At 36.8% G+C, this 23,799-nt stretch overlaps 1 protein-coding gene and 1 pseudogene across 2 annotated transcripts in view; one reads left to right on the forward strand and one right to left on the reverse strand.

Moving 5' to 3' along the window:
• Positions 1-23,799, forward strand: part of Pdfr (Pigment-dispersing factor receptor) — a 204,470-nt gene that overhangs the window by 75,159 nt on the left and 105,512 nt on the right. For both annotated transcript variants that reach the window (XM_074184423.1, XM_074184422.1), the window contains exon 2: positions 20,052-20,099. In XM_074184423.1, coding sequence (XP_074040524.1) covers positions 20,052-20,099 — 48 coding nt within the window. The remainder of the gene's footprint in view (positions 1-20,051; positions 20,100-23,799) is intronic.
• On the reverse strand, positions 9,328-10,010 carry LOC141486368 (translation initiation factor eIF2B subunit beta-like; annotated as a pseudogene).

Consider the following 23,799-nt stretch of genomic DNA (forward strand, 5'->3'; position numbering starts at 1 on the left):
TGGATTTTTTGCTCCCTTCTTCAGGCAGTTTTTTGCCTTTGTTCTTACTATTGTCCTTTGCGGCTTTTTCCTTGTCTATGCTTGCGTTTTTATCCATTTCGATTTCGTCTAACCTATTTTTAATGCTTTGCATTTCCTGCATGTTTTTTAGGTAATTTTCATTCTGCCTGTTTACTATCCATAATTGGCGTATCTCCTCTTGGATCTCCTTTTTCAGTTCCTCGTTTTCTTCCATGAGCATTTTGATTTCCTGCTCGGTTTTTCAATGAATCAAGTTAAAAGATCTGAAAGGTTAAACACGAATTCACAACACAACAAAAAAATATTTTTTGAATGTTTCCTACATTAAATTAGTCAATTTCTACTAATTTTGGGGTGATAAAAACGAAAATAACAATGAAAAATTTTTATTAGCTCTGGTTTTTGAGATACACAGTACTTAATCTTAAAGAGTAGTTATACTATACGTGAAAAGTGAAAGTACATAAAACAATATTGTTATGTTTCTTTTAGAATATTTCAAGTACAAAATTAATAAAAAAAACATTATTCTTAGTGTTTTGACAAATAAAAGAAGTTTGTAGCACCAAATTCCAATTAAGTCCATCCGATTCATTGTAAGATCGCTGTCGTTTAGCTTGTCTTTTATAAAATACTTCTGGAGCATCCCTACACACAGACCAGCAGTAGTCTGCAAGCATTGCTTCATTCCAACGGCCCTGATATCTCTGTTCCATTAAGGCAATGTCTTGATGGAATCTTTCTCCATGTTCGTCACTCACAGCTCCACAGTTTTGTGGGAAGAAATTAAGATGAGAGTGAAGAAAATGAATATTTAAGGACATGTTGCATCCAAGTTGGTGGTAAGCTTGAAGAAGCTCTTTAACCAATGCTGTGAAGTTATCATCTCTTTTGTTACCTAAAAACCCATGTACAACCCCCTTAAAGGCTTCCCAGGCTCTTTTTTCATTTCCTGTTAAAATCATGTCAAAAGCAGGATCATTTACGATTTCACGGATTTGAGGCCCAATAAAGATGCCTTCCTTGACTTTAGCATCACTCAACCTGGGAAACTTTGCTCTCAAGTACTTAAAAGCTTGTCCTTCCTGGTCCATGGCCTTCACAAAGTTTTTCATTAGTCCCAACTTAATATGTAATGGGGGAAGGAGAACATCTTTAGGATCTACAAGAGGCTCGTAAACTACATTTTTCTCATTAGGGTTTAGGTCTCGTGTAGGCCAGTTCATTTTTTTATAGTGAGATTTTCTATCCCGACTGTCCCAACACAACACAAAACACAAAACACACAACACAAAAAACAACAGTACTTGGTGAACCCTAATTGCATTCCTAGGAGTATAGCAATGACTTTCAGATTACCACAGATGTGCCACTTGTGTTGTTCATATTTGATTGATTGGAGAAGTGTTTTCATATTTATATACGTTTCCTTCATGCGAACTGCATGACCTATAGGAATAGAGGGTAGCTGATTTCCATTATGCAGAAGTACAGCTTTTAAGCTTAGTTTTGAAGAGTCTATAAACAGTCTCCATTCAGATGGAGTGTGATCCAAATTCAAGCAGTCCATCAAACCATTAACATCAGAACAAACTACGAGGTTTTCTTTTTTCTCAAAAAAAGGAAGCAAATCTTTTTGACGCTGTCTGTACTGAGATATTTCCACATCATGTTTTAGAAGATTCCACTGTTGTAGTCTTGACCCTAACAGCTCAGCCTTTTCCGTAGACAAGCGAAGATCTCTTATAAGGTCACTCAACTCTGCTTGACTAATTCTGTGCGGATCACTAGACCTATCGCTTACCTCAAAATCTTCATAGGATGTAGAAGGATGGGTTGCTCCTTCTAAACAGTCTTCATCACCTTACTCTAAAATTTCATAGTTTTGGGGTGGAGAAGGGACTGGCAAATTGTCTGAGTGTGGTACAGGCCGAAGAGCAGATGGGAGATTAGGGTATTTAACCGTTCCTCTTTTCTTCATAGATAAACCTTGCTTAATGGGAGGAGTTAAGCTGAAATAACAGTCGTCTGTATGATTGGTAGGCTCACGCCAAACCATAGGTACTGCAAAAGCCATTGCCCGGTTTTTATTTTTCAGCCACTCTCGCAATATGACGGAACAAGAATAACAACATATATGAGGAGCCCATGATTTATTTTGGTCCCCAACTTTCACACCAAAATAATGTTCATAGGCTGTCTTAACGATAGGTGTCATTTTACGTTTCTGAGCCTTAAATGTTATTTCACCACATATATAGCAAAAGCTATCGACAGAATTCACACACTTTCGAGGCATTTCAGATCAGCACTTAAATTAATTTAAAAATCAACTTCACACGATAATTTCAATAGCAACCACGTGCGTACAATTGACAAACTCACATAGGTTATGTTTACTACTTAAGAACAGCTGAAGAGAGGGGTGTTATGTAAATAAACATGTGTACCAACTATTGGTGATGAAATATTTCATTTGTTGAAAACTCAATATACATATATATAATATAATGATACTATATCTTGAAAAATCGGAGCTAATATATAATTTTTATGGTCACTTTCGGTTTTAACACGTGGAAATACATTAAAATCATCTAATTTCAACCCCGAAACAAAAACATTGTTGTGTGCATGCACACACTTTAGTTCTGAAAAGAACTAGTCTTCATTTGTGTTTTGTGTTTTCTCTTGTCACACAACACTAATCACTATCACTTGTTATCACTCATTGCGTTATCTATTCAGATAACATTCACTTTCTCAACTTAATACTTTACTAGGAGATATATTCTCTTCGGAGAAGAGAATATATCTCCTAGTAACGCGAACGCGAAATCAAATCAGACTAAAGTCACGCCGACGCACTCCTTTTATATCGATAAGGAAGGTTCTAGCATAGTAAAAATCAACCAGTAAGTCCACTCCCACTACTTTCATTCATTAATTCGAAAAGTTCTCTGTGACCTCGAAAGGAAGTACGGAGCCAAGTCCAGACAAACAGTATTTTCTGGACGTGTTACGTAAATTACTATAACATACATACATTTGTTTCATAAATAAACAAAAGAAAACGGAATTACTGAAAACAGAATTTTCAATAAAATAGGGCATCCATTATATTTGTAACTCAGTTGGAGGTTTATCAATTTTTATTACCGATCGTTTAGGTAAGTCTCAATATAACAAGTAGAGCAGAAAAGCAGTAAGATATGTCAAAACTACTTGCTTATGGAAAAATACATTGAATATATTGAAAAAAACGAAATTATTATACATCATCAAAGCAATCATATTATATTTGGTAAGCAGAAGTTTTTTTGTTGAATGATGGTTGAATAAAAGTCCTGTCCATATTTTAATTGACTCGTTTATTTCACAACATCAAAACTAAATCACTATCCTCCATTATGAAACAGCATCATGTTCAGTATGATATTCATTTGAGGCTGATTTTAGTATTTTCAGCGTAACTACTTGGAAGATTGTTAAACATGCTTACATAATTTTCGCAAAATATTAGTGAATGAAGTATTCATAATGTTATAACACATAGTCTCTACAGGAGGTAACTAAATAAGTGTAAAACATTCAAGGAGGTGATTCCTCACCGAAAAAAAGATAGGATCTTTCATATAAAGAAATTTCATTGGAGCATCCCTTGTTAAGATAGAGCCCCTTAAAGGGGGTACATACATTTTTTTAACAAGCACTAAAAAAGTTACAATATTGAAATTAACCTGACGTTTTATACTACCAAAAAGACACAGTCAGAAATTCATTTGGTTTACTTTATGGTTGTAAGGGGTGGAAAACGCACCCCTAAAATTTATTTCCGATGTAACTTTTTGTCTTATTATTTGTTTACCATTTAAAAATATATTTCCGATAGCCTGTTTCATTCTAAACAAAAAATGTCTCTTGGGTTTTTTGCCCAAAATAAAAAATTATTTTAGGAACAACTACAGAGATACATCGTCATAAATGCGAAAATACGAAACTAATCTATCTAGTAGGTCGCTATTAGCTATAGTGACAATTAAATTGGTATGGCGCTGTCAGTTTGTGGATTTTCGAAATTGAATTGATACTAATTGTGTGTTGTTGTTCTGTTCTTAATTTGTTACTTTAATAATTCACTTGTTATTAAAATGGCATACACAAATGAGGAAATAGCTGATATGCATTACGTTTGCGGTCTGTCGCAGGGGAATGGGTTAGAAGCTTCTAGAAGATATGCTGAAATGTATCCTCAACGGCAGCATCCTTCACATAGAATATTTGCTCGACTTCATCAACGATTACGAGAATAGGGTTCATTCGACAAAAGAACGCAGGATTCTGGTCGCCATCGAGAAGTACGAACACCCCAGCTTGAGGAAGCAGTACTTAATTTGATTGAAGAACAATCTACTATCAGTACTAGAAAGATTGCTTTCCAGCTAAATGTTGATCATATGACGGTATTTCGAATTAAAAAGGAACAACTCTTATACCCTTACCATCTGCAACGAGTACAGGCAGTGTTATTCTAACAGTCTTGAATTTTGCAATTGGATGCTGTAAATGATTGGAAGAAATTATGACTTTCTGAAGAATTCACAGACGAATGTAGTTTTTCTAGGGACAAGACTATTAATTTCCATAATTACCACATATGGGCTGATGAAAACCCTCACGCTATTGTCGAAACTAACCATCAAGAACAGTATTCTCTTAACGTGTGGCTCGGAGTTATTGGGGATGATTTAATTGGGCCTCATTTTCTACCTCCTCGATCAAATGGTGAGGCATACGTTCAATTTTTAAGAGAAGTGCATCCAGTACTGCTGAAGGAAGTTCCTTTGGGCGTCAGAAGGGATATGTTTTTCATGCATGATGGGGCTCTCGCCCATTTTAGTCGAATAGCACGTCAGCATTTAACTGAAACATGTGCAAATCAGTGGATAGGTCGAGGAGGACCACAGAACTGGCCCGCTCGATCCCCGGATCTCAATCCTCTCGATTTCTCTATTTGGGGCCATTTACAGCATTTGGTTTATCGTACTCCTGTTCGCGATGTAGATGACTTAAGAAACCGCATCATCGATGCGCAGAGAGACTCCAAGAATATTTCGATGCATGCAGGGTAATCAGAGAGACTCCAGGAATATTTGAGACGTGGCTCAATGCGCCGACGTCTAGACGCATACGTAATGTCTGAAGGTAGACATATTGAACATTTTCTATGATTTCTACATGTTGTGTGTTTTGTTATTGATAAATTAGTTTTCTTCATCACCCTTTGATCGTTTAATGCAGGTACTAACTGTTCAAAATCTGGTCTGTTTAAAATCTGTTTTTTCCGTTAACTAGCTGTCGCACCCCTACGAACGACAACCCTCAGAAGTCGAAACTTGTGCGAGCTAAGGACTAACGGGGTCTTACCTTTTAACGTGTGATTCCTAACACGGGTTGGACGATAGCAAGTGAAGATCGATCGTTCAGACTAGGGCTTGAACCACCGACCAACACGGCAGTCAATTCGAGTGAGGGAACAAAGCACCCACGCCGAACCGCTTGGCTACCGACCGACCACTACAAAATAACAATAAATCCAGTTCGCATTTATGACGACGTATCTCTGTAGTTGTTCGTGAAATAATTTTTTGCTGCGAACTGGTTTATTTTGTGCAAAACACCCAAGAGACATTTTTTGTTCAAAATGAAACAGGCTATCGGAAATGAATTTGAATGGTAAACAATAATAAGACAAAAAGTTACATTGGAAATAAATTTTAGGGGTTGCGTTTTCCACCCCTTACAACCATGGGGTAAACCAAATAAATCACTGGCTAAGTGTCTTTTTGGTAATACAAAACGTCAGGTTAATTTCAATATTGTAACTTTCTCAGTGCTTGTGAAAAAATTGTTATACAAATTTTATGTACCCCCTTTAAGGGGCTGTATCTCAACAAGGGATGCTCCAATGAAGTTTCTTTATATGAAAGATCTTTTTTTTTCGATGGATTCCTCATCGCCCCCCTCAAATGTTTTACACTTACTCAGTTACCCCCTGTATATTTGGGTGACGCATGCCACGCCAAAATGGCTTTCAGGGAGCAAGAATTATTCCGACTTACTTAATACTTATCGTTTTATATCATGACCAAAATTTCACAAAACCTTTGTAAATTATAGCATATTATGTTATTCTGATGTATAAGTTGTATTTATGGAAAGTTTCATCTGAATCCGTTCAGTCTTTTATGCGTAAAAGAGCCATAAACTATCCTCACAAACTCTCACATTCATATTAGTATAGAATGAAATTCTATTATGTTCATAAAATAAGGTGAATTTTCATTTTTCTCAAAAAATATTTATCAATTCACCAATTTCTATTTTGTAAGCAACGTATAACATTGAAATAATACTCCTTATTGACCATACGCCACTCGAAGAAAACCTTGACATTCGATCATACTCGGCGTGCTTGTTTAAGTCTTGACTCTTCTTGGCTCTTCCATTGGAACGATTAGACTTTGGTTTCGATGTCATAACTATGTAGGTACCCATGATTCGTCATTAGTTATGATCCGTTATCAGTCATGATCCTTTCCAGCAAATCCGGACATGAAATCTCAACATTTTCATCGGTTGTTGATGTGCTGTGGATTCCAGGGAGAGCATCGTCGTTAACATCTTCTCAACCATCTGTGAAAAGCTTATATCACTTGTATACATTTTTCTGACTCAGAGTACAATCACCACATGCTACTGTCAACTGTTCAATTTTTTAGATGAGATTTGATGCAAATTCTTTGATCCAATTTCTTCGATAGCAGAAAATTACCGAACACGTAAAACACTTTCAACTTTTATACCTCTTACCAAAAAACTAAACATGTTTGACAGTTGAAACTGTGGACATATGTTCGAGACTAGTGCATCAATATAAAAAAATCAAAAAAATCGCAAATCGATTGTGCGTAGCCCGCGAAATTTGAAAACTCCACCGTATTCTCCAGATTTGACCCCCTGTTCTCAGACTTCAAGAGAAGGGTCGTTGGAAAGAAATTCAGCTTTGATGAGGAGGTTATTGTCGAAACTGCGGCCTACTCGTATTTTGAGGCTAAAGACAAATCGTACTAGAAATTCGTATCGAGAAATCGTATAACCGCTATTGTCGTTGTATCGCCCTCGAAGGCAATTATATTGCACAATCAAATGAAATAAAAATCTGTATTAGCCTACGACCTGTTCAGCCCAACTGTCACACTGGGTTATGAATAACCATTTCCGGATGATGAGAGAACTTGATTGGTACAAATGAGCCAAAAAAATAACCACCACAGAATTCCTATTAACATCTGCGAAGTGGGTATTATAGATTATTCGAAGGGACAGAAATGAAGAACCACTTATTTATTTGAGCTTGCCAAGAATCTCGTTAATTTCACGTCTACTGTCATTAGCTCACGTTTCGATAAATCCACTATGTTTTCCATGAAGCGACCACTTTTATTACACAAAGTGACGGTCTGCCACTTGTAATTCATCGAACTATTATTCAAATGATTTTCTACGTGAATTTCTACAATTCATTTGAAAACTTTCGGAAAGATATATAAACTAGGGAGTGGATGGTAAAGAAATACTTTACTAGCTTCCAGAAAAATTCAGATTTTGATTGGGGGAAAACATAATAAAAGAATGATGATAAACTATCGTTTATTGCTGATTATTTATTATAACGAAAATAGCAAATAATAACACTTGATGATATGTAAGGAAATCAATACATATTGTGAATGGGCTTGTTTCATGATTTTTGGTTTACAAATCATTTGGTAGTAATTTCAAATTGTTTGTTTCAGCTCTCTAAATAGCGTTGTTAATTATTAGGCCCGTGACGCTTCTTGTTTGATTGACCAGTAGGAACAATACACATAATGAACATTGCCAAATTGTAAAATTCACGGAGAGTATAAACAGTTTCTGATTTATTCGTGATTCAAAGTAAAATCACACTCACTTTCGACAACTAAATCTAAGAAAAAAGTGTAAGAAATGCATTGGAAGGGAGAATTGATTATACATGTGATCCAAATAACACAAAATGCATTAAAAGCGTTATTTCTTAAATATCTCCGGCAGTAGACATTTTCATGTTGATATCACAGAAATTTTAATAATGAAAGTGTATATGAACCCGTTAACGTTTGAATTCATGAAAAATTACTCCATATGAAATCAAATGTACTTGCAAACCATGGTTCTGAATAGAATTTAACAAGCTATATTTTTAAATGGTTCTCGAAGGCTCATGAACCCTAATAAATCAATTATGCATTTATGTCACCAACCAAAAATGAGAAATTCCACGTTATATATTATATACTAGTACTATGTTGCTGTATCGCTGCTGTTCCGAAATTTTGACAGAATCAGAATCAACGAACTTGGGAAATATTGTTCTACAGCGCCATCTAGTGGCGAGTTACAGAAAAATTGATAGCCTAAAAACCTTCTCTATGAAAAATCACTTATACATGTCAAGTTTCATCACGATCGGTTGAGCAATGTAGAAGTTTATCACTTTCCAATCAACAAACGAACCAACCAACAAACATTCATTTTTATGTATCAGACTAGTTGTTGCTCGCGGCTTCGCCCGCGTAGAATTTAGTAGTTGTAGTACTGATTAGTACTATGTTAATGTATCGCTGCTATTCCAATGTTTTGACAGAATCAGAATCAACGAACTTAGGCGTGCGTAGCTTTATAGAACAGTGCTTTCAAAAAATTGTTCTACAGCGCCATCTAGTGGCGACTTGCAGAAAAATTGATGGCCTAAAAACCTTCTCTATGAAAAATTACTTATACATGTCAAGTTTCATCACCAACCAACCAACCAACAAATATCCATTTTTATATATTAGATTAGCCATACTGCCACCCAGTCAGCTATCTCTCTTGGATGTATGAGACAATGGTCTCTTTCTAATGTTTCATAAGGTATTTTTGTTAAAATAATTGGCACTTGGCAACACCGCTGTAGACACGATCCATTTTATTGGTCAACAGACACGCGGCCAATTTAAACTCTTGCTTCTCGAATTTTTCTTATTGCTGCAAATATAAAGAAGTATTGTGACCGATTAGACTCGATAAGTATAATATACCCCCAACTCAATCAGTCTATAAGCAAACCAGTATCATTTTCAATAGCATGAAACAAGCCCATTGAAGCCCTTCGCCGTGTTTGTCTGTTCGAACGCGATAAACTCAAAAATTACCGAACTTAATTTCATAACGATTTCACTAATGGATGTAGTGATTTGAAAAAAAGTTCATGTATATGATTTTTTGATGTTTTGTATGAATACGTATATTTGACACCAACATGTGGCCACTATACAGAGGTGCAGCTTCCACTACCATTACAGTGAATACTCTATCTTCAGCAGCTGACTTGTTTCCACAATGTTAAACTTCCCAACTGTTGAAATAATTTCGTCCATATGAATGTGTTCTTACGCTTAGGCTGCTATATTTTCAGCGCTTGATTCTAACTCAATCCTATATTCGGTAAGGTGATCTAGTTTTTAAAGTAGTTACCGAATCTGAGTAGTCTGGTAAATTATTAGGATGTGCTGTAACTAACTGATGGAGAGATTGATCGTCACATTTTTTCTTTGCTGCAGACTCATACTCTTCCCTTATAACTTTCAGAATATGCCTCATTATATTGGTAGCTGTGGATTTTTGAGGTAACTCGTCCCTGATGAGCTTAATTCTTGTCTTGACAAGAGTCATTAGTTCCTTTGCACTTTTCCATTGTTTTTGTGAAATCAATTTCTACAATAACTCTTCTGTTTTCAAAACAATATCAAGTGAGCTCAGAACTTTCTTGTGTTTTATATCGCAAATAAGCAACATAACATCGGATAATTTGTCATTTTCTGGCATAAGTCCTGTTTCCTCTTGCTTGTAGTGCATTAATACAATATAAAATATATTGTTTTTGTATCAAAGCTTCCTCCAATAGAATCTCAAAGCATCAAAATCAAAATAACTTCTGAGCTTCTCTAGTCTTCTGGGATTGAAATATATGACGTTGTTCCGAACTCTTTTCCCAGGTGACACAATTGCGGCAAGTAGGATGGCCAACACAAGTCAAGCAGGCCAGCATTGATCATCGAAACGAAAGGTGGAAAGAGCTTGGAACCTGGTGATGACGAGCTTTGGCGAGTCACCCATAGGCTCAAGGGAAAGAAGACTGCTCTCTCTTTCACGGAGAGCTCGGAGTGTGCTACTCCCCCGCCGAAAAAGCGTTAGCCTTTGCTGGCACGATTGAACGTCAGTTTCAGCTCAACGTTGACGACGATGATGACATCGACTGCGATATGTTGTTGGAAGACCGGGTTCACCGTATCCACAGGGAAGATGACGATAATAACATCCGTCCAGCTTCTGTGGGAGAACTGAAGGGTTACATCAGGGCCGCAAAGGCCAAGAAAGCTCCGGGGGTCGATTCAATAACTAATAAGTTATTGAAGAGGCTTCCGGAAAATTGCGTCGAAAACCTACTGTTCGTAGGTTCGTAGAACTGTAAACAGTTAGTTGGCTCTCAGATACTTCCCCAGAAGGTGGAAGCATGCGATCGTCGTCATAATCCCAAAACAGGGTCAGAACCCGCTGTTCCCACAGAACTATCACCCGATCAATCTACTGTCGTCGGCGGCTAAGCTGGCTGAAAGAGTTATTCTCCAAAGGCTTAACGAAAAAGTTGAGGACCGAAATGTTCTGCCCGATGAATAATTTGGCTTCAGGAGAGAACACTACACTGAGTTACCAACTGAGTTACCACCATCCAGTTACTGAATAACAATAAGAAAGTGCACATTGTATTACTAGAAATCTCGAAGGCATTCGACCGTGTTTGGTACGAAGGCCTTCTGCACAAATTGAACGCGTTCGACCTGCCTCGGGGCCTGATCCGGTGGATTGGGTATTTCCTGAAAAATAGTACATTTCAGGTTAGAGTAGAGGGCTCTCTGTGTGACAACAGAGAGATTCTCGCTGGAGTGCCATAGGGGGCAGTGCTCTCTCCGACGCTGTATTCACTTTACACCAGCGACCTTCCAAGGCCCGAGCGTGTGAAGATATCTCTGTACGCCGATGACACGGTTCTCCTCTTGTCTTCTATGGGTCGGGAGCTCGGCGTCGTCTACATGCAACGTGCATTGGACGACCTCGAGCGCTGGTACCTTGATTGAAAAATACGAGTGAACCTGGACAAGACTTAGGCGATGATCATGGAAAAATTGAAATCTTCTCCGGCTAGAAAAGTGAGAATTTCTGGAAGGGAGATTGACTGGCAACCGCGGATGAAGTACCTCGGTCTTCTAATAGACCGTAGGCTCACTTGTAACCCGCACATTATGTACGTTAAATCAAGGATCGAGGGTCGGATAGCTAGTCTGTACCCTCTGATCAACAGATAATCAAAAATGAGTTTGAAGAATAAAATTACCATCTACAATACGATATTCAATGTCATGTATGCTTCAGGCGTCTGAGGACATGGGCGACGTATAATATCTCCATTCTGGAGAGATTACAAAATATGTTAATGGGGATGATTGTGAATGCTCCTTGGTTCGTGCGGAATGAAGCCATCCGCAGAGATTTGAAGCTGCCTTCCATTCGGCAGTCCATTCAGTCGAGGAATCGGCGAGGTTTTGATAGCACGGAAACTCACGAAAATCCGTTAGTTAGGGAAGCTATGGATTATGCTGTAGATGACCCCTTCCGATATAGAAGGCCTCGATACCCTGTCGAATGAGGCCCTCATGTTTCCCGTTAACGGACGAATAGTTTTTTCATCCATCCCACCCCAGCCAGGTAAGGGTATCCCGTGAAGGGCGGTACTGATGTCTGAGGACTTCATGCCGCCAACATCCCCTCAGTCATGTACCCATTTGTCCTTCTTCGACAAAGATCAGCCAAAAGGGTAAGGGAGTTGGGCTTCAACCTGAATGAAATCAAGACGACGTGCAGGAATGACGTTGTTCCGATATGTTTTGAAATGCTGTGCAATGGTCCTCGGGCCCTCTGGCGTAGAATACATCCAAACCAAGTGATTTGTTCAATCACCAGAGCTGCAATACTCTTCTCGATGCTCGTTTCACAAACCAAGTTGTCGTCTTCAGGAGATGGTTGGTAGAACGTGCATTTCTGTTGATTAGGGGAAGGGCTTGTTTTGGATTCACTCTGAAATATTGTAAACTGTTTAAAAAAAAACTTTTTTAAAATCTGTTTTTTCGTTAATCAGCTGTCGCGTGTTAGGAATCAGAAAGTGAAACTTCCAGCCTCTACACCTACAAAAGCATGCCTCTCGAACTTGAACCGTTTTCACAGATGAGAGATAGAGAGTTACCACACGATATAACTCCCTTGGTCGTTCCAAAACGATCTGCTGTTTCGAGACATTCCAGACTATTTTCGAACATTCCACAACATTTTCAGAATGTTTCGACGTATTCTGGAATGTTTTGAAAGACTTTCGAGTACTTTGAGTGTTCTAGATTGCTTTGGGATCCGATGATCCCAAGAGCAACTGAATTCGCTCTTGGGATCCGGTGAAGTCGACTGAGGTTGTTTTCGCCTAGTCCTGATTGGAGACAGTTATACTAGAGAGAAAGTTATCGAAGTGCTTGAAAATATGGTAGGCGGTTGGCGAGAGGTCTGGGGAGTATGGTGGTGAGGCAGAACTTTGACGCTCATTCCTTTAATTTTTACACGGTGGATTGTGAAACGTACAGACGGGCGATGTCGTGGAGCCGCATCGGAGCTCTTTTTTTGAACAGTTACTAACGCAATTTTGGGTACATTTTGTAGATTTTCTCAACATAGTACTCTGTTGTGATGTTTTGACACGGTCTTTTTTAGTGAGTTTTTGCCTTCGGAAAGTCCCCGTCCTGGACTTCTCCTATTGTAGAGGATCCATTTCTCATCACACGAGATGATCCGATAAAAAAATCGTTTTTGTTGTGCAATAGCAAAGAAGAACAGACCTCGAAACGTGATGATTTATGTTGATTATTCAAATCGTGAAGCAGTCACTTTTCGAGCTCTCGAACCTCGGACCGCCAAATATTGTATTGTGTTATATACCAAGTATAAATTAATACGTAGAAGAGGTATAATCCACCTTTAATAATCAAAATGATATTTTTAAGCTACATAGAATTTAACTTAGTACTTATTTTATTTTAAGTTGCCTAGTTAACCTGTTTCACAAGTACCTACAACTAATATGGTTCGACAAGTTCGCTTTCTAGCCTGTGTGTGCGTGTGTGTTTATGCGAATTAGTTATATCTCTTAAATATCTTTAAATCTTTGTCACTCATACGAAACATCAATTGGTTGAACTACATGTCATTTTTACCTAAATATGCGATTTCAACTGACAGGGCCCCAGCCCTGATTGACAAAGAAAAAGTTGTAGTAAAGAGAATCAGGGATAAAAACCCAGGTCTAATATCATATCAGTGCATAATTCACCAGGTAGCTCTCTGTGGTAAACTTAGTGCTACAATAAATGAAGTGATGGACAGCTTGGTCAAGGTGAATAATTTTATTAGATCTCATTCTGCTCTTCAGCATAGACAAAGCACTTTGAGTTCATAGCAAACAAGCGTCATATGCTGGTTGTGACTTTTCTAAAAGATTAGTTACATATTCAAATGCGCTCAATATAGAATTTCAAAATTATTATGTGATCTGATACAGAGCGTGTCTGCTTTTCGTCACACGCTGGATATCTTTGTAAAAGATATTGCAAGACAAGAATTTATTCATTTTTCGACAATTCTTGAATATAAAAAAACTCTGAAGGAGACTGCAGTGTTTGTAAAATTTCTGGCCGATCTTAAGAACGAATTTGCTACAAGATTCCAAGACTTTGCAGAGATGGGCAATCTCCATCTCTTAAATCGCCATTCGAAGTTGATGTAGCGGCAGAATGGACAGATGTGGCTGCATAGTTGTTTAATCTGTCAAAGTCATCACTTCAAATGGATATAATTGATTTGCAAGATATGTCTTTGCAAATGTGAATGGTATACACTGGAGAATTTTGGCCCAAACATGTCCCAGGAAAATATGATAATTGCAAGAAACTAGCTATAAATTTGTCCACTATGTTTGGCTCGGCATACGTATGTGAAATATCTTTCTCAAAGATGAATGTTTTGAAAAACAAGTATCGTTCAGACGCCTACCTAGAAGACACACTTCGAATTTGCTGTTCCTCTCGAGAATTGAACTGTAAAAAACTGGCTCAAGACCGTCTATGTAGTTTCTCACATTAATTTTAGGTCTTGTGTTTTATAACTCAGAATTTGATTTGAAAACGAAATAATACATAGGTAGTTCTTATTAATTAACAATTGTTTTTTTTGAACCCCGTTAAAATGTTCCCACAGTATTCGGACCCCACCTGAAACTACTTGCCGACCCATATACAAAAACCGCATGGGAGCTGATTCCCAGTTCTTCCGCCATCCCACGCACCGTTTGTGAACGCCATTTCGCAAACCAACGTCGTACAGTGCGTGCGTTCATTAACACTATCATTGCGAAATGCCTGATATGCTTCGGTAGCGCTTTATTCCAATTTGAATTCGTAGAGAAAATATGGCCAAAAGTCGCTGAACGATATCATGTTAATGAGCTGAAGAGAGACAAACAATCAAAATTTGGAAAAAATGGACGTTATCAATGTACAGAATGAATATTGGAGCTACAAAAACACATGGCATTAAAACAGACGAGACGTTCAAAACCACCTAATAGAATACGTATAAGCGTATAAGGTGGCATGTCGCTATGACGATTTCTCTACATCGAATGCCACAAATTTCTGATAAATGATCGGTCAATAAACCTTAAACGGTTAACGTTTGACGCTAGTTATATACAATGACACAGTAAAATAAATATTCATTGAGATATGTAGTTACAAAAACACATGACACTGAAACGGACAAAACGTTTAAAACCACCTAAGAGAATACGTATAAGCGTATAAGATGGCATATCGCTATGACGATTCCTTCACATCGAATGCCACAAATTTCTGATAAATGATCGGTCAATAAACCTTAAACGGTTAACGTTTGACGCTAGTTATATACCACGACACAGTAAAATAAATATTCATTGAGATATGTAGCTACAAAAACACATGACATCAAAGCAGACAAAACGTTTAAAACCACCTAATAGAATACGTATAAGCGTATAAGATGGCATATCGCTATGACGATTCTTTCACATCGAATGCCACAAATTTCTGATAAATGATCGGTCAATAAACCTTAAACGGTTAACGTTTGACGCTAGTTATATACCACGACACAGTGAAATAAATATTCATTGAGATATGTAGCTACAAAAACACATGAGATCAAAACGGACAAAACGTTTAAAACCACCTAATAGAATACGTATAAGCGTATAAGGTGGCATATCGCTATGACGATTCCTACATATCGAATGCCACAAATTTCTGATAAATGATCGGTCAATAAACCTTAAACGGTTAACGTTTGACGCTAGTTATATACCACGATACAGTGAAATAAATATTCATTGAGATATGTAGCTAAAACACATGACATTAAATCGGATAAAACGTTTAAAACCACCTAATAGAATACGTATAAGCGTATAAGGTGGCATATCGCTATGACAATTTCTTCACATCGAATGCCACAAATTTCTGATAAACGATCGGTCAATAAACCTTAAACGGTTAACGTTTGACGCTAGTTATACGTTAATTGGTTCACTGAACATTTCTACCACAATATATCCTGACTCAATGTGAAATAGTATCTGCATGTTGCTAAAAAGCCAAAAGTTCTTTTTATCGCGGCAAAAATGCTGGCGGGAACACATTCCTGATATCTGCACATGTATACAAATTTTGACACAAAAACTGCATTAGAATTACGGTTTTGGAACACGAGAAACATTTTGCTCGAATGGGATAAACGAAATCTGAATGTAGGTCATTCTTATCTCTCAGGCTTTTCAGAACTGATCTTGAAACACTTTTATTCTGTTGGTAACGATGTGAATTGAATTTAGTGGAACTACTTTTAACGGATTTCATTAGTTTTGGATGATAAATATTTTCCATCATTACAATGGTTTCATTGATTCTTTTATATTGGTATATGAGTACCAAATGCAGAACTTTAAAAAATAACGAATGGTAAATAAATCATTGAAATGGGTGTGAGAAACTTCTGTTGAATAACTTTTTCAGTTTTCAACATTCAAAGTCGAATAATCTTTTAGAAATGATCATATCGTACAGATATGTAGATATTCCCGCCTGTTTTAGAGGTATAGTCGAAGTTACCGATAAAGTAATTCTTAAAGCTTCGGCAAACTCAAAGGCCAAAAACACCAATATAAAGAAATAATGCCGCTTCGAATTAGTCCACGTGGACTGAAGAATTGTCGGTTCGTATTGGATAATTTTTACTAACGTTACGTTACGTTATGTTACGGTGACCAATAGAATATGAGGATGGTTAGAAGAGTCGTGTTGTCAATGTTCAGTTCAGGAACTGATCGCGATTTGAGTGTTGAAATTCGATATTGGTGAAGTTATAATTACCTAAAATTTTTGTTGTTTGTTTAAAATGTGGCGTCCTTGGACAAGTACTAATAGTAATAACGAGTGTGATAACAACGCAGACTTTTTCCTGTGTAGTGATTCTAATAGCGCTGGTGAACAATGCGAAAAAGCGATACAAGTGAATACGATTCGAATGCGTTTGACTATTGAAACACAGAGAGTATGTTTCAATGTATATAAGAATCTACATATCAAGTTTGGTTTCGAGGGAAAAAACTATTACAAGCAACATCAGATTTGACCGAAATTTCTTTCTCAACTGTACGTAAAATAGTCAAAATCAAATCTTATGAATGCAAGATGCGATTTGATGTAGGATTACCAAAACCTTCAGATGTTCATCTAATAAAATCATTAAAAAAACAATATTCGACTGTTACGAAAGCAATGAGATTCCTACAATTGAAATCATAAGGAAGAAATTGAATACTTCCGGCCATAACGTGAGCTGCTGTGACAAAACTCTTCAGAATTGGATAAAGAAACTATAATTTAGATTTAAAATGATAAACAAACGTCAAGCAGTTATGGAAAGATAAAGAATAGTGCAATCGTGTAACAAATACTTAGAACAAATAACCTAATATAGACAAGAACAATGGAAAATTTTCAATTTGGACGAAACTAGTTATGACACTCACGACACAGTTACGAAAAGGTAGACCATCTTCATTACATTCTGGTAATCTTCCATCAACTGAGTCAGTATCTCATCCAGGCCATGAAGTACCAACCCCGTCAAGCGTTGTCAACGTTCAGTTCATGGAGATAGAGCCTCATACTACCCCTGAAATACTATATCCGTCAAGTTCTGCAAACCTTTTCTCTTCAGAGTCAGCAACTCGTACACCTGAAACTCAATCGATTCAAAAAGATCTTCTTGCACCTGTTCTTTCCGTAAATCAACGTATGCCAGTTCAACTATCCAATGCTGACTCCCCACAACAAGATTGTTAACAATTATTTGAAGTGCAAGCAGGAAGTACCATGCACATTCGTTCTCCCATACGAGCCGTCTGCCGTGATTTAACTTCTACTTTCGAAAATGCTTCACCTAAAGATATATTGTCAATACCTACAGTTCAAATGAACAAAGGAAAAAATATCAAAGAGGTAAAACAGCGGTAATAACCTTAACTCCAAATAAAAAGTAACTTGAAGCTTTAAAATTGTCAAAGAACGTTCCGGCTAAAAGAAGTAACTCATCAAAGGACGTTCCAGCTAAAAATAGTAAATCATCCAAGAACGTTACTACCAAAAATAGTAAACTTCAGAAAGACCAGGCCACCAACTTCAGAACAAGAAGATAGCGTTTGTTTTCATTGCAATGATACAAACCACACTTACCTGAAATCTACCGAAAATTGGGTGAAATGTTAATTCTGTGAGCGATGGGCTCATACTGCATGTGCGGGAATGGATGATGAAAACTTAGAAGAAGTACTCATATGCATGTTCTGTGAAGAAACTAAAGTGCAATTAATAAATCAAAAGATTATGTTGATTTTTACTGTAGTTTTTCATTTGTGCTTGTTCTCCCTTAGCGTCCCCATCATACCCCTAGTTCCCCTAGGTATGATGATATGTAAACAGATCTGAAGTAATTGCAAGAATTGAGGTTCTCGATCTTTTCAAAATAGATGAAAAAAAATCAGTGTGCTGTTGATATGTGACAAGCGCATTTGATTTTGGAGTTGAAATCATTCCAATTGGGTTGACGTTAATGTTGAACATACTGTAATCTGAAGATTGCATTCAAATGAGAATAGTAAACAATTTTTTTAAATGTATTTATTATTCAGGATTTTTTATAATCATGTCACACACATTTTGGCATTCATAAACCTAGAAAAAGCTTTCGACAAGGTACCAAGAACAGAATTATGGGAGAGTCTGAAAAATAGAAATATCGATGAAAAAACCATGAATATGATTAAAAACATATATAGAAATAATAGAAATTATGTTATCAAAAACAACATGAAATCAGAAGGTTTCAAAACAAAAGAGGGTTTGAGACAAGGTGGATCATTGAGCCCAATGCTTTTTAACATTTTCATGGACGACATCATCAAGGAATGTAATAGAAATAGCAAAAAAATGTGCATCGGATACAAAAATATGCAAAGAGTAGAGATAGCTGTGGGAACATTTGCATAATACTGATACTGACATACTACTGATAGCTGAAAATGAAGAACGATTACAACATAATATAAAAATATGGAATGAAACACTGAAGAGAAAACAAATGAGAATAATCAAAGATAAAACCAAGGTGATGAAATAAATATAATGATAGATGATAAAAAAATAGAACAAGTAAAAGATTTCAAATATCTAGGCGTAATAATAGACGAAAAAGGAAGACAAGAAGCAGAAATTAACAACAGAATCGAGAAAACCATAAAATTATACTATACAATGAATAAGAACTTCATCAATAAAAGAAAATTTCAAGACAGACAAAACTACAAATATTCAAAACAATATATAGGCCAGTATTAATATATGGATGTGAATCTTGGATACTAACAAAAAAAAATCAAAAGTAGAATACAAGCAACAGAAATGAAATACCTGAGGAGAATAGGAGTGACAAGGAGAGATAAGGTAAGAAATACACGAATAAGAGAAGAACTAGACATAGAAGACATTATTTCATTTATAGAACAAAAACAATTAGGATGGTGGGGACACATACAGAGAATGCCAAACAATAGACCTGTGAAACAAATCTATGAAGCGAAAACACAAAACAAGAGAAGAAGAGGAAGACCTGAAAAAACCTGGAACGACATGATAGAAAAGATTCTACAAGGACGACAATAAAATGATAACCCAACACCCTGAGGGTAAAAGGGTTCAAGATTATATATATATATATATATATATATATATATATATATATATATATATATATATATATATATATATATATATATATATATATATCATACATATGTTTCTTCATAAATCGGTGAACCTAAAAACCCTGGAGTTTCACTGCTTACTCCACAACTCTGTAGAATCACAAAAATTGCAAATGAGGGTGTTATTGATTTCAAAAACACCTTGGCAATGTGTAGGCATTGCATCTTTTCTTCAAAGTGATTTCTAGACGTAAAAATCTACCAATCTTATCATGAGCGATTGAAAGTGTTTCTATTGAAAATTCGACATATTATTTTAGACGTAATGAAATATAACATATGACTTTTTGTTTTCACCGTATTTACGTATAGACCGATGATGTTGATTCGAATTGCTAGATATATAAAGCCAATTCAGAGACAATTTTATCATGATAATTACTTTTTCCAGGTATCATCATGATGCTGCATAACAACTCAACGAATAATATGACTACAGGTGAGTACAAAAATTAGGTTAACACTTCTGTTTCTGATTAATTATATCAGTTTCCATTGTTGTCAATACCTTATTGAAGTCATTGCCAAAACCCTGTAACAAAATTTGTAAATGAGTCGTAACAAAATTTGAATCGTAACAAAACAGATTCACTTGGTAAATACAGTTTTTCAATTCATAAATAATACTAGTGAGATTCATGAAACTATGTTTCCAAAAATATAAATATCATTAAAATATACTACTCCATATTGAGTGCTACTTGTCTCTTATAGATCTATATTTTGGAAAGGAAATTTTTGGGTTTCCACTACTCCATCTTGATAGAAAAAATGTGACAGTCTTCCAAATGAAGGAAGGAAGTAATCAATTTTAAAATAGTAATTTTATACATGAATGTGTAGATCATGCAAAGAAGTAACTGTCAGACTCAAACTGTAAGAAAAAGCCCTCCTGAAACAGTTACTTTCATATAAAAATTGAAATAGTCACCGAATTTTCAAGAAATTCTGTGATTTGAGATCGAAAATTTTGCGCTATCTAGATAGGACCAATCAACATAAAAAAAAGATTGATTTTATGATCATACTTTTGGAGAAATTTGGCTGTTATTTTGAAAATTCTGCACAAAAAATTTGGTGAAGGAACTTTCTCTTCACCAGTTCTGTTCATCTGGCGCCCAATATGCGGCCAAGCAGTATAAACGAAAATGGTTTTTGAAAAATTTCCTGACTTCTTAAGAAAATTTGACTACGTTATACTAGGAGGAAATCAAGTTTCCTCAAAGAATATAAAAATTATTCCAGGGTTAGAACGGAAATTTTCATCAAATATGTAATAATGCTGGACATTCAGTTGAAATACTCCTAGCTGCGGGATGTCGACCTAAACTGCGCCTTTTTTCTGTCAGGGTACCTTGGAATAGACGTCAGAATGAACAAGGTTTTGGGAGGAGACTGCCTCCTTCTCCTGCTTATGAGGTTCTTCCAACCACCAATAGTGCCACTCATTTTGCTTGCAGGTGATGGTGTTTCGAATAGAAGCGAAAAACACCTTCCATTCATTGAGTTTGGCTCCTGAAACTCTAAATATCGGTAATCCCAATAATTTCAAAAGTAAATCAAATTATGCATGAATTGCATGATGCGATAACCTCGGATAACATTTAAAGAACCCTTGTGGGTTCCAAGAACTGTTGTTTCAGGCCTAGATGGGCTGGAGATTCATTGGTGGAAAAACCTACCAAGTACCCACCGCTATCTGGCCAGAGTTTTCAACTAACTGCTGGACGGAAAGTACCCGATTCCGGATTGGTTCCTTGAGAGGCGGATCGTTCTCATCCGTAAAAGCCAAGATTTGTTGATTCCTAAAAATTACAGACTAACAATATGCTTAAATTCCTGTTATAATTTGTTTACGTACACAAGAATACTCTCCGCAGTTGACCAAGTATTCGATTTCTGATGGACTCGCTTCACCATATGCTGTGGGGACTACGGAGAGGATGTGAAGCTCATAGATGGAAACATCCTGCACCATCTGGATACCAGAGAGGCGATTACTCACCTCGGGGTGGAACAACTCCACTCACAATAGGTAACAGCAGTAAAGAACTCTTCGACAAGTATCAGCACGAATTTCGACATATCTGGTCATGGGAACTATCGGGGAAGAGCAAAGTTGCTGCTAGAAATATATTTGCCGTTCCAATCTCACCCTACTCGCTTGGTGTAGTGACCCGAGAGGGCCTGTATCAACTCGACGTAAAGACCCTTTATAGTAGTCCATTTCACGGTTTTACTTCACCCGACAACAGGGAGTGTCTACATGACAGACTGGTACTAGATGGAGCCTGTAAAGTCATCAGGGGATCGAATCTCATTTTACACATGGTTCGCGACCATGAGAGAGCAGGAATTGAATTATTCCTCTTTAGGGTAGCTGCCGAGCAGCTAGTGAACCCAGTGCATGGGGTCTCATTTAAATACATTGAAGACCTCGGCTCATCAAAGCGCCTAACCTTTCCTTGTCTCAGGTCGAATGGACTGAAAACGAGAACTGAGCGGTTCTTTATGGCATGCCAGGATGGTGTCTTCAAGACCTCAGTCGCGTGATGGATACAGAAGTTCACATCATTTTCCACCCTCAGGCTCATACAGGGCTAATGTAGTTTCTCTCGATTATCAGGGCAGATCATCAGCTCCCGGCGAGAAGAATATCGTCTGAAAAGAGAAGAAAAAATTGATAAAATATCGAGATTTCCTCTCCTAACTCCACAGACTATCCAGACTATTGTGTCAAGATAGTTAGGTCACATGATTCTCGGATCCAATGGTCATTTACCCCACGGTGGAGGAAGTGGTTATTCGTTGATAATGCTTTCGTTCCCTTCGAAATGAATCTGAGCTTTGGGGATAGATCCCAATTAGCATAACCTTGAGGCAAAATGTTAATAATGATAATGGACCTCATTCATCGATTCAAAATACATATTCATGAAACTCAAAAGTGAAACACGATGAAAGGCGAAGTTCAGCCGATGCTATTTTATAATTCAAATTTGAAGATAGGCATAATTAATCAACAATAATAATACAACAGGTTATATTAGCATAAGTGCACTGCACTTCTCTGTAGAGAAGTGCAGTGGAACACTTTACAATGAAATTGCTTGGTTATGGTAATCGAAAAAAAGACATGTACACATAACACCTATGAAAGTAGTAATAGCACACCAAACTACCTGAAGAGTCAACATGAATACGTATTACGCAGCCGTAATATCCAGTCATCGGATATTTCAACTCAGGATGTATAAATCCTGAGGAAGCTAGCCACTCGCGCCAGCAAAACGTTAGGAAGAAATTCCAAAAATCCACGGCCTTCAAGCCTGGAAAAAGTGACACTGAAAATCTCTGCCGCGAAAGTCTTAACGGTTTTGTCTCCGACTCCGACTCCGAATGTTTGAACATACTAAAAAACAATTGATCCTATTGAAAGATTTTCTATTGCGTATATTTTTGATTGACTGAATCAATTTCTTCTTGAAGTATCTTCTCACATTTTCAATAAAAAAAAAATTCAAAAACTTAGCTAACCTGTAACCTAAACTAGCCTACGGATAACAGTGAAACTGTTAATTCTCATAAGTGTACGCAATTTAGATGTTCGCAATTAGAAATATCGTGAAAGTCACGGCAAATGATTTTATGGTCCACCCAGGAATTGTGCAATGCTGAAGTTTCCTTTATCACGAATTGATGCTCATGATATTGGAAAATACTCGTAATGAAGGAATGGACCGGATCTTTTGTCAATAACAAAAGCCCTTGATCGAAGTGATTTGAAATTTGAGATTTTCCATCCGAGAGGTAATTTTGAAGGCGGAATCCTTCGGATCGTTAAATAAAATGAATTCAACAAAAAGCGCTGAGAATTTGTAAACATATTTTTCCAGATTCCTGTGCATGGGTTCGGTTTCATGAATTCTATGGATTTCATCAGACGCACATTTCTCAGAAATATTCTTTATAAAAGTGGAATATGTTCTTTTTTCTAAAAAATGCTTTTCCATTTTGTTCGGAATCAACAGTGAAAGAAATAAAAAAAATATTTATATTGACATTGGAAAATCAAAAAAAAAACGTGTCGAAACGCCCGACAGAAGTGATGACTCAAACTAATCTAAGTTGAACTATTC

The sequence above is a fragment of the Leptinotarsa decemlineata genome, unplaced genomic scaffold, assembly GCF_025532065.1.
Source record: "Leptinotarsa decemlineata unplaced genomic scaffold, Ldec_3_MD MMD2_tig00026354_RagTag_RagTag, whole genome shotgun sequence".
Taxonomy (NCBI): Eukaryota; Metazoa; Arthropoda; class Insecta; order Coleoptera; family Chrysomelidae; genus Leptinotarsa; species Leptinotarsa decemlineata.